Genomic DNA, 11174 nt, shown 5'->3' with positions numbered 1-11174 from the left:
CACACTGCAGTCTTTTCAGAAGTAATACAGCAGGAAGTTCAGGTTCCTCTGCAGAAAACCTCCACCCCGTCCCCTCTAAACTCAGCAAACTGCCAGCATCAAGGAAGGGAGCTATAGGCATAGCTATAGGGATGAGATGTGGCCAACCACAGCCACAGCCCTCTCTGCCCTCCTCCCCAGGACCTGCACGGTATACAAGGGGAGAATCTTACTGGCAAAGTCAAACCAAAACCAAGTAAAACCAGCTCCATCATCAATGTTTCTTGAAAAAATGGGGTTTATTGATTTTTAAACTGCAAATAGTCGTTACAAAAAGTTTTTTTTTCTTTTAAATAAATTCACACAAAGAAAGAGAAATAGAAAGCGACGGTAGTGACCAGCAAGAGGAATAATAATTACATTCATCTTAATGTGTGTGTGCCAGTTCTGTTTACATTAACATTGGAAAACTCCAGACCTGGAATCCAGAACCTCAAATTTGTGAATGGAATGTCTTGAGATGGGCACGTGGAAGTCAAAGGGTTTCTCTCTTTTTTTTTTTTCCCTTTTAGAAGCTATACATAAAAAGTTGTTTTCCTTCTGTACTGTCACAGAACTTTTACATACATTCTCAGTCCTAGTTGTGAAAGGCCTAAAGAGAAAGAAACTCAATTTGCAGTCCGACACAAAGGGGGGAATTTCTAAAATAAATAATCCAACAGTTTTTTGCATTTTTTTAAATTAATTTTTCATTTTTTTAAAATAAAATAACCAAAAAAGTGTAAAGTTACAAAAAAATGTCGTTGAAGAATAATATATTAAAACTGTGGAAAAAAAGGAAAAAGACACGTCACAAAATTTTAAGATTAATATGAAGATCATAATTTAACATAAAAGAATATATTCTATGGATTTGTCATCCCGATAAATATGAACAAAATTAACAAAAAAAGCATAGTTTGGCAATAAATACGTTTTGATAAGTTAAATAAGCTTTTTTATATTGATGTGCAGTGACAAGCAAAATTTTTGCTCTCCAATTTCTGAAAGTTATATGAAGTTTAAAACCCAGGGAAGAAAGCATGGCGTGAGTGCTCTAAGGATAGACCTACGGTATTCTAGAGCAAAAACCATTAAAGCTACTTCTACAGGAAATCGTTTTACACAGATATTGTATGTGGAATGAATACCATTAACTGCTCACCCCTTACTTTTTTTTTTTTTTTTTTTTTTTAGCTTTTCTCTCATTTTTTTTTTTGTTATTTTTTTTAAAAAGATGTCACATATGAACTGGGGAACTTTAGCACCAAAATCAAGTCTCTCCTAGTCCATCTAGCTTCCCCTTCCTCCCCACTTAAAAAAAAGAAAAAATTAAATCACAAAGTTCCACTTAAGTCAAAATCTTCATCCGCTTTTTCAGCCTTCCTTCCTGCAGACCTACACAAACCCAGGCAAGATTAGTCAACAGGGATTCAGATCGGGAAGAAAAAGGTTTTGAATGTCAAGACAGATTTCCCCCAAAACCCTAGTCTGGCAACAACTCTTCCAAGGGGCCGGGGAGAGGGGACAGGTGGAGAGGTGCCGCCGGGAAAAGGGGAGGAATAAGTGTGCGGGAGACTGAAATGAGGGAAGGTGCAGTTGTGTCGCCAGTGGAGGGGGCTGCTGGTTCCGGGTCTCCACCCCCCCATGGGCAGAGGCTCCGGGAGGCCCACGGGTGCCCTCTGGCGCTGAAGAGGTAATGTAGTCACAGTGACAAAGTTAGATTACAAGGCACTAAGTTGCTTCTGTAAACTGTTACTGCTTTTTCTCTTGTGATTTGGCACTTAAGGCTTAAGCCGAGGGGGAAAAAAAAAGGCATCTACTGACAAAATATGGGACTTGTCTGTTATGCATGGTAAGTGGGCTAAAATCCATGGAGGGGGTTTCAAGCCAGAAGAAGCTACTGACAAATTGACTTGTCCTTATGTTAGGTGGGGTTATGAGGGGGAGAGGGAGGGGGCATTCTGAGGTGTTGGGGGAAAGGGTTAAGCTTAACCTTGTGAATGTAGGGCCTGTGGGGAATTGGATGGGTAGGGAGAAGAGGGTATGGGATGTGGGTGCAGGGAAGGGGCTGATATAGGCAGGAGGTCCCTCCCTACCCTGGCTTAGTCATCTGAGATGGAAAGTCTGCTGAAGATGGGCAGGCGTCTTGAGTTGTCCAAGGTCGGGGAGTCTGAGCCACTGTGGCTGCTGCTGGAGCTGCTCAGGTAGCCCTCCTGGTCCGAGAGAGAATCCTGAGGGCTGGGGGGAGAGTCAAACATGTGAGGGGACTCGGACATTGGCCGGAAGAGGAAGGTGGTTGGGGAGCCACCCCCGGGCAGCCCCATGCTAGGGGCAAAGAGGCTTGCCAGCTCCTGGCTGGAGAAGGCAAAAGGGTTATTGGTGCCATCGGGCAGGGTAGGTGAGCCCAGGAGGTCATCGGCGCTCAGAATAGGGGGTGGGGTGATGGACGTGGGGCTGTCCAGCAGCCCGGTGGCAGCGGCGGTGGCAGCGGCACTGGGAAACCCAGCAAAGCTAAAGCTATGCTGGAGGCGGGGACGGTCAGCGGAGAGGTCCCGGGCCCCGGCCAGGGCACGGCGCTCTTCGGCGTTGTGGATGAAGTGACAGCGGGGCCCGTAGGGGCAAAAGCCGATGGTGTGGAAGGTGCGGCACAGCTCCGTCTTGTACTTGGGGTGGCGGGTCAGGCTGCGGAGCTCGTGGATGCCGTGTGCGAACTGGCACTTGTCCCCGTACTTACAGGCACCGTTTTCCTCAAAGGGGCGGCACAGCTCCGTCTTGTAGCGGCTGGAGTTGACCTGGCCACTCCCGGGCTGCTTCTGGGTAGGCAGCAGCCGCTCGCCCCCTTCTGAGAAGGAGCGGTCTCGGAAGCGGCTGTCTCGCGAGCTCAGAGCTGGGGCTGGCTCACCCTTGAGGCTGCTGAGGAGCTGGTTCTGGTGGAACTTGGAGCTGGGCAGGGTGACTGAGTGCCTCCGAGGGAAGCCCCCACCAGCAGGGGTGCCCACTGCCTTTCTGTCCAGCAGGCAACCCCCTGCACTGGGAGCACTGTAGTTGAGCATCTTGTTACCCTGGAGAGAGAAGAGAAAGGATGGTAAGGACGGAGGAAATCCCACCAGGATGTCCACTATGGGCAGCCCCCTACACAATCACAAACGCCCACTCCTTCTCAAAGAACTCATCTCTACCTCTGCTCTAGCAAGCTCCCTTCGCTCTCTCCCTCCCATAGGCCATTCACCACAAGATCCAGACTGTGTGACAAGCACACTGCTCCACGCTGACTCCTGCAATGCAACCCCCATATCCTCTGTCCCCAAAGCTACCACTTTAATCTGTAAAGTTCAACTTCTTTATTGGTCAAACAGATTCTTCAACTCAAAATATCTCACACAACCCGGACCTCTCTAGATTCCCCACCCCCCCGCACCCCCGCCCCGCCCCCCGCCGCAACAAAAACAGGTAAACCTCAAAAAGGAGTCTATTATAGGCTAGTTTAGGTCCCCTTCTAATCAGTCTCTGCTTAATTGATACCCCCTCCCTCAAGACCTGGCCTAAGACTCTCAAATTTCTCCTTCAGAAGTGTTCCCTTCCTTTGGCAACAGGTTTTCAGACTGCCTTTGCTTTTTCTTGTGGGGAGGAGATTGGGGGCCTGGTCTGAGGTTGAGGGAGACAGGGATGCGATTCCTGAAAACAAAACTCTTTGCCCTAAGTTCCCAGAAAAGATATTTTCTACAATAATCTCTCACCATTTCCACTCACCCCCAGCCCACCCCGCCCCCTTCACTGAGAAGATGCCTTTGCAATTAGTCTTCTGGCTGCAATAGCAGGTTTGGATAAGAGCTCCAGTGTTTAATCTTTAACGCAAAGCTGCAGATGGAAAGGCAAAGGAAAGCACCAACCCCCCTACCCACCTCCTTGTCAATAGCAGATTGGGGGTGGTGGGGATGGGGGCAGAGCCACCAATGGCAGGTTTCTGTTCCAATAGGACCCTGGTCACCTGCCCAAATATACCCAAGATTTGGAAAGGGTGCAGGTCAGGGACCTAGGAGTTAGTTCCCAGCCCATGTGGGTGTCATTGTGCAAATTCTAATGTTGGTCCCTTAGGATCAGCAGGGGGGGACCGGGAATCTGTAACTGCAACCACCCCACCGAGAGGATTACAGGAACCCAGTGGAGAGCTGGTTCCCAACAATGAGGTTCATTTAAAAAGTCCTGAGGGGGGAGGGGGCCAAAGAAAGAAATAGATCAAAGAGCCGGGAGAATTGAGAAAAGAAGGAAGAAGTGTTGGGGAGCTCTGGCAGCCGGCCGGCAAGTGGAGTTTGGGAATGTGCAGGGAGGGAAGGAAGCTGAAAAATTCAAACTTTTTAAACGTTACTCTTCAGCTCCTCGGCGTCCCTGCACCCCAACCCTGCAGCCCTGGGGCGTTGGCAGCTGCACCAACAGGAGCAGCAAGCTGGGAAAACAGAGCAACATGACCCGACGTGTTAAGAGAAGGCAGAACACTTCAGCAATTAAAAAGTAGCCCAGCAGCTTCACCCTTTCAAATTGGGAGGGGGAGGTTGGAAAGAAATTTAACAACATCCGTAGGCTTTTGCTATGTATATTTAAACCGAAGTCCTGGAACATTCCGAGCTTAAAACTTGCTTTTTCAACACTGGCTGACAAGCAACATGTTTTAAGGAGGCCCCCATTAAATCCTTACTCGCGGGACTCGAGTTCAAGCCAGCATTTCGTCGCCACCTGCCCCCCCATCCCCCCCGCAATCGATAAACCGCAGTGCCTCTGCAACACAGGTAAGCGGGTCAACCTGAATGCCTCTTTCACCCCAAAGTTTGCTGCACGATCGGCTATCGCGGGAAGAAGCCCAGCGGAGCTAGGGCGTACTCAAGCCCCACTGCAAACTTGTTCTGCAACATCTTTTTGAATCACAACTTGGCCTTTCTTCCTCGCATAGCCCCAGCACCCCGCAAAGAGTGGAGGAAAACATCGTCGAGACTCACTTCCCCGAGGGATCTCCCACTCCCAAACCCACGGGTGGGTAACGCTGCTGGACAGACCTAGGACGCACACTGGGAGCCCGATCAGACCAGCGAACCTGGGATCCAGCAGCACGTTACGTAAAAAAGAATCGCCCAAAACTTGTCCCAATCTCAGCCCTCCCCCCGAGACCCCCGGGCTGCCCTGCCAGGCAAACTTCGCCCTTCAAAACCCTGGCCTCCAGATTCACATGTAATCCCCGCCAGGAACTGTTGAAACTCAAAGGGTGGGAAGGACGAGGCCAGATTCCTTCAAACTTGGGAGAAATGCGGGAGGAGAAAAGAATCATCTCGCTGCACCACTTACCCCACTGTCTTCCAAGACTCAAACTTTTGGGGATTATTTTTTAAGGCAAAAGAAAGAGACTTTTTGAAAAGCAAATGCTCCGCCCCCCTTTACCTTGCATAAAACTTCGCTCAAGTCGAAGATGGTGGCAGACACGAGGGTGGTGGTCATTCTGTGCGCTCGCGCGGGCCAGGGGCGAGGATCTGGTGTGTCGCGAAGGTCCCGATGCGGGGAAGGCGCAGCCTCTCCTGTCTGGAGTCCCACACGCCAGTTCCCGGCGCCCCTCGCCTTTCTGACTCCGGGGCTGGGGCGCGCAAAGCCCAATTTATAAAGTTTCGGATTTGGTGGGCCGGGGGGAGGAGGAGCTTTAAACTTATTTAAATGAGGAAGAGGAGGAAAAAGAAGTTGATTGACACTGGAGTTGAATCAGCCATGCGGTCAGGCGGGGAGGGGGGGGCAGGGGGAGGAGAAGAAACTTTCAAAAGGAAGACGGGGGAGGGGAGACGAGAAAAGAAGGCGGAAAAAAAAAAAAAAAACCCACTCCAAGCCGCGCACAACTTTTTTTTTTCTTAAAGAGGAAAAGTTTCGAGTCGGCTGACTTCCCTACCCTGCGCTTCAGGCGCCCCTCTCCGGGGCTGCGCGGGCGCAGAGCGGGAGGGGCGCGCCCCCTCCTTTGTCAGCCTCAGAGCGCGGCTGTGACGTCACTCATTCCACTCCCTCCGGGGTTCTTGTTGTCGTGTTGTTGTTTTTTGTTGGGCAGGAAGGCGGGCTCGACTTTCTCTTTTTGCCAGCGGGAGCTGAAGCCCGTCCTTAGCGCCCGGTCCGCGGTTTCCATCTTGAGCTGGTGGTCCCCTTGAAACTTCCCCAAGTGTCTGCACAACTTACCTTTTCCCGACTTCTCTTCTACACTCGCCTGCCCTCCGCAAACCCGGCAGGCCGAGGACATTAGAAATTTGGAACGCACAGAATGTTCAAGTCTAGGATTTTATGTTGCTGTTTTTTTTCAGCAGGGCGTAGGGTGGGGCGCGGTGCGGCGGGGGGACTAGGGAAACTTTTTCCCCCAGGAGGACACGGCCTGGCGGGGGCGAGCGCGGCACAATTTAGCGCGCCGCACGCGTCCGTACTCGCGCTCGCTTTGCAGCCGGCGCTCTCCGGGTGTGGGCGGGTGGGGGGCGTCGCAAAAAAAGACCACGACCAGGGCCGATTGTTTTACCAGGCCTAGGCGTGGCGTTTCTTTTCACGCATCCAATCTTTAAACTTTAGTCAAGAAAACCCTAATCCTTCCTGAATGCCCCTTCCTCCCAGAAAAAGCCCACCGAGCAACTAACTCACTACTTTCCACGCGCGCTCTGAATTCTAGGCGGCGCCACAACCCTCCCTCCTCCTCCGTCCTCCCCCCACACACCTCAAGACTCTAGAACAATGAAAAAAGGTTACTTTGGTAAGAATGAAGGTAAAGAGGTGGACGGAGGCGGCACTTTAAACTTGTTACTTCTCTCTCGCCCCCATGGGAGTGGAACGTATGGCTTGTCACGCTGCGCCGTTTTGGCGGGAGGTGGAGTGGGGGGCATGGGAGCCACGAAACCGAAGGGCCCGCAAAGGAGCATGACTCCCTTGAAAATGATAAAATATATCCTGTTAGGTTTGGATGCCACCCACCCAAATAAAAAGTTATCGTGTCCCCCACCCGCCCCTTGCGCCTTGGCCCGAGTGCTGGTGTGATGACCCAGGCGGAAGTCGCAGGGCTGCGCTTTTTTCCGATTTCCACGCGAGCCCCGCCGCCCCCTCGGCCCTCGCACGTTTCTTCCCAGCACTCGAGGCCGCCGAATCTGTTATGAAACCCGGTGCTGGTGTGGCTAAGATTGAGTTCCATTGCGATGTAATTAGGTCACCCCATCATAAGCACGTTTCTTTGGAAAGGACGGGGCGGGCAGAAGAGAGCGCTCGAGTCACACTCTCACTACCCCCAACACACACTTTTTTTTTTAATGCATTTCTTATTTATTCGTCAACATCTGGGCAAACCCAGCGAAACCTTCCAAATCACAACTGTTTGAGAAACCGGTTGTTTTTCAACTTTGCGAAACACAACTTTTGCTGCAGCCACGAACCTACGTGATCCCAGCGGGGTCGGCTTTCGTTCGTCTCCTCTGCCTGAAATGGATGGCCCTCACTTTAACCTGGCTGCTGCCCTGCAGCCGCCTGTTGCTTCTCTCCCCCTGCTCCCATTTTTCAGCTTTTCTTGAAATCTGGCAAGCGCCAGAAAGGGAAATAACTTCCATCCACCTTAATTTAAATCATTCAAGTGTAGGTTTCTTTCTTAGAGGGATGTTTGCTCGTTCTTTTCCCAGCCCAAGTGGGTGTTGGGGCGGGGGGGAAGATTTCGTGCAGTGATGAGGTAATGAGTTCCAGATTTCAGGACAGAGCAGGGTGCGCGTTGAAACCACAAGGTTAGTCTGAGTTCTGATGTGAAGCTATTTCGGTTTTTTATTCCCCCGGCCTCCACCCATTCCTGCTCCCCCACCCCCCAAAAAGAAAGGGCCGGCGGGTCTTTAACTCCCGAGGGTTCGCGAAGCTCAGCTTGGGAGACCGGAGGAGGGGCTGAAAAAAAGCAAAGGGGAAGGGGACTGGGAGCGGGCGGGGCCCCTTCCCGGCCCAGGGCCTGTCCCCGCGGGGCACCGGCTGTGCCCCTGCTTCGGGCGGCGCCGCTTTCCCTCTAAGGCTGCGGGACCGGCCAGGAGCACCATCAGGCGCCCCAGAATGGCTACAAAGTGGGTTTTTCCAAAGAAAGCTGATTCCTCGAATTTCCTCGGCTTTTCCAACTCCCGGCGGCCCTCCCCTCCCCCTCTCCCCAGGGGCGCGGGCTCCGCAAGGCTGCGGCTGGCCTAGCCCGCTCGCTCCCGAGTTGTTTACCGGCCCCGCCGACCGAGGGTTTGTTCCAGCTCCCAGAGCCTGTCTCTATAATTAAACTCTTTTTTAAATTGTCGGGTTGAAACGTCATTTCGGGGACTTTCCAAGGGTGAGGGAGCCGAGAGGAGGGAGCAAGTCCCTTAACCCTTCGCTGACCCGGCGTCCCCGCCGCGGCTGGCCGGGGTGCGGTGAGGGCCCGAGGGCGGGAGCCGGCCCGCCCCCGCCCAGACGTGGTCGGCAGGTGCCCAGGGGTGGCGGGAGGGCGGCCAGCCCCTACGGGGCAGGAAGGCCGAGGCGAGGCGTGCGCGGCCGTCCCCCGCCAACTTCGAGGTGCAGCCAGCCCTCCCGCTCCTTACCCGCGCAGTCCCCAGGCTGGCCGCGGCCTCACCTGCACTGCCGCTTCCGACCGGGAGGCGGTGGGCCGGCTCCTCTGTCCCGGGCCCGACTTCCGGGCCCTCCCCATTCGCCTGGAGCGCGTCCCTTCGAGGGGAGGGGCGGCCCAGGTATTTTAGCTTGGAGGTGGGGGTGGGGTGGGATGTTCGGTTTTGTGCAAGGGGGAAAGTTAAAGTCTTCGGAGTGAAGGAGGCGCTGCGGATATACATATTCATCGGCCAATCGGGACCCCAAACGCACCTCCGGGCAGGTGAGAGTCTAGAGCACTGGGCCGCAGAACCCAGACGGTTAGGCCTAGTCACAGGCGTCAGCAGGGTACCCGCTCCTGAGAGCCCTACAGTGTTGCACTTCCTCTCAGGCTTCAGGTCATTCGCAAAATCCCCCAAATTCTTCAGGTGGAGAGAGAGAGACCCCTGGAGTCCCCTAAAGTTCGGAATGCTGATTTCCCGGCCCAGATGGGACCGGGAATCTGCATTTTTGGTAAATTTCCATCTCGCGACCCAAATACTAATGTTTGAGAATCAGTGAGCCAGAACATTGAAGTTAGGCAGTCCTGGATCCAAATCTTGGCCATTTTCTAGCTATGTGACTTTTCAAGTCACTGACCAAGGCCTCAGTTTCTTCATCTCTGAAATAGGAATCATGATAACTGCCTAAATTTGGCCCATAAAGTGCCTAGAGTCATGCCTCGCTGAATATATGCCAGGCTGTTGTATGTAAACTAAGGCATTTGGCAACCCTTATTACACCACAAAACAAATTCTGGGGCTATTCACTTGGCAAAGGATTATTCAGTGTAGATTTTCATTAAATGGTCAACTGACAACTTACAAGTTGATCTGTGTCACTCTCTAGCCTCCATCCCCAGCCCTGGATAAGGCAGGCCCTGAGGCCTGGAAATGGGGAGAGGGCCCTGGGCTTGGAGCCTGGGGGACAGTAAAGTGGTTCAGGGTAGGGTGATGGGGATTTGTTGCCCACATCTGAAAAATACCTGATTACTGACACAAGTATTTCTGTAAACAACTACATCACTGGGGCCTTGTGGTAGTCTATAAAAGCCAGACTGTCTTATCTCTCAAAGTCCTTAAGCCCTTCAGAATACTGAGCTGTCAATATTCTCCTGAACAAGACAGGGGCCTAAGGAGAGGGCACTTTAGGGTCTATCATAAATGTGGCCCTGCAGGGTGTCTGGAATCTTTGGGTTTGGGAGCAGGCCGCCTCCTGCAAGGACTACTGAGAATCCAATCCCAGGTCCAGCATTGCCCTGGGGGGTCTAATTGCCCAGGTCTCTGCAAGATGTTCCAACTGTCAGTGAAGTTATAAGGCCAGCCCACAGCTACACCTCTCCACCCACCCTAACCTAGGCCCCACCTAGAGCAGTCAGGCATAATGACTCTTACTAGAGGTTAGATTTTTTTCACTCCCCATCACCACTTCTCCCACCCTCCAAGGAACTCCCTGTGCTCTAGTCCTTTTTAGATGAAAATGAGCCATCTTCCTCCTACTCTGGGGCCTTTGCACATGCAAATCCTTCTGTGAGAATCAACCTTCCTTTAGCCCAAGTAAATTCTAAATCATTCTTTAGAACCCATCTCAAGCCTCACTTCCTCAGGGAAAACATTCCTGATGCTTTCCTTCATCACATAACAGTGTCCCTCCTCTCTCTTAGGCTCTCATGGAATGTTCATTTCCTTCAAAGTAGTTATTTCAGTTTGTGAGTATACATTCATTCCTGTAACTTTTTTTTTTTTTACTTTTCAATTTAACATACAGTAAAATTGATCTTTATTTGGCATACAGTTCTATGAATTTTAACTTATGAATTGATTCATGTAACCACCACCACAATCAGGAAACACAACAGTTCCATCACCCCTCAAAAACTCCCTCATACTATCCCTTTGCATTCAAACTTTCTCCATCTCTAATCCCTGGCAACCCCACTGATCTGTTCTCTATCATTGCACTTTTGTCTTTCCCAGAATGTCATACAAATGGAATCATATTGTATGTTTGATTTCATGCAGCATATGCCTTTGATATTTAACCATGTTGTTGCATGTATCAATAGTTCATTCCTTTTTATTGATAAATAGTACTTCACTGTGTGCTTATATAATAGTTTATCCATTTCCTGTTGAAGGACATTGGATTATTTCCAGCTTTGGGCCACTATGAATAAAGTTTCAATAAACTCTCATGTACAGGTTTTTGTGTGAACACAAGTTCTTCTTTTTTTTTTGAGTCTCACTCTGTCACCCAGGCTGGAGTGCAGTGGCGCAATCTTGGCTCACTGCAAGCTCTGCCTCCTGGGTTCACGCCATTCTCCTGCCTCAGCCTCCCGAGTATCTTGGACTACAGGTGCCCATCACCACGCCCAGCTAATTTTGTTTTTGTATTTTTAGTAGACATGGGGTTTCACCGTGTTAGCCAGGATGGTCTCGATCTCCTGACCTCGGGATCTGCCAACCTCGGGATCCGCCTGCCTCAGCCTCCCAAAGCGCTGGGATTACAGGCGTGAGCCACCGCACCTGGCC

The 11174-nt window shown here is 51.4% G+C and overlaps 1 protein-coding gene and 1 pseudogene across 2 annotated transcripts; both read right to left on the bottom strand.

The window, feature by feature from the left end:
* Nucleotides 1-259: 259 nt before the first annotated feature.
* Nucleotides 260-7304, bottom strand: ZFP36L1 (ZFP36 ring finger protein like 1). The gene is made up of 2 exons (XM_010359719.2): nucleotides 5449-7304; nucleotides 260-3083 (listed from the first exon to the last, which is right to left on the bottom strand). The coding sequence occupies exons 1-2, from the start codon at nucleotides 5503-5505 to the stop codon at nucleotides 2124-2126; spliced, it is 1017 nt and encodes a 338-aa protein (XP_010358021.1). The 5' UTR covers nucleotides 5506-7304; the 3' UTR covers nucleotides 260-2123.
* A 19-nt stretch (nucleotides 7305-7323) lies between these two features.
* LOC104659627 lies at nucleotides 7324-9899 on the bottom strand (annotated as a pseudogene). Its single transcript, XR_004057237.1, has one exon. The product of XR_004057237.1 is annotated as an uncharacterized LOC104659627 (transcript).
* Nucleotides 9900-11174: the final 1275 nt, after the last annotated feature.

The sequence above is a fragment of the Rhinopithecus roxellana genome, chromosome 5 (assembly GCF_007565055.1).
Source record: "Rhinopithecus roxellana isolate Shanxi Qingling chromosome 5, ASM756505v1, whole genome shotgun sequence".
In the NCBI taxonomy this organism is placed as follows: domain Eukaryota; kingdom Metazoa; phylum Chordata; class Mammalia; order Primates; family Cercopithecidae; genus Rhinopithecus; species Rhinopithecus roxellana.
Note: the sequence above shows the minus strand (reverse complement) of the source record. Positions and strands in the feature narration are given on the sequence as shown.

What these genes read in the sequence shown, in the direction of transcription:
- ZFP36L1 (XM_010359719.2), bottom strand. Translation starts at nt 5,505, where the DNA reads ATGACCACCACCCTCGTGTCTGCCACCATCTTCGACTTGAGCGAAGTT. An exon ending in TGAGCGAAGTTTTATGCAAG is followed by an intron (nt 3,084 to 5,448) that starts GTAAAGGGGGGC and finishes TTCTCTCTCCAG; the next exon opens with GGTAACAAGATGCTCAACTA.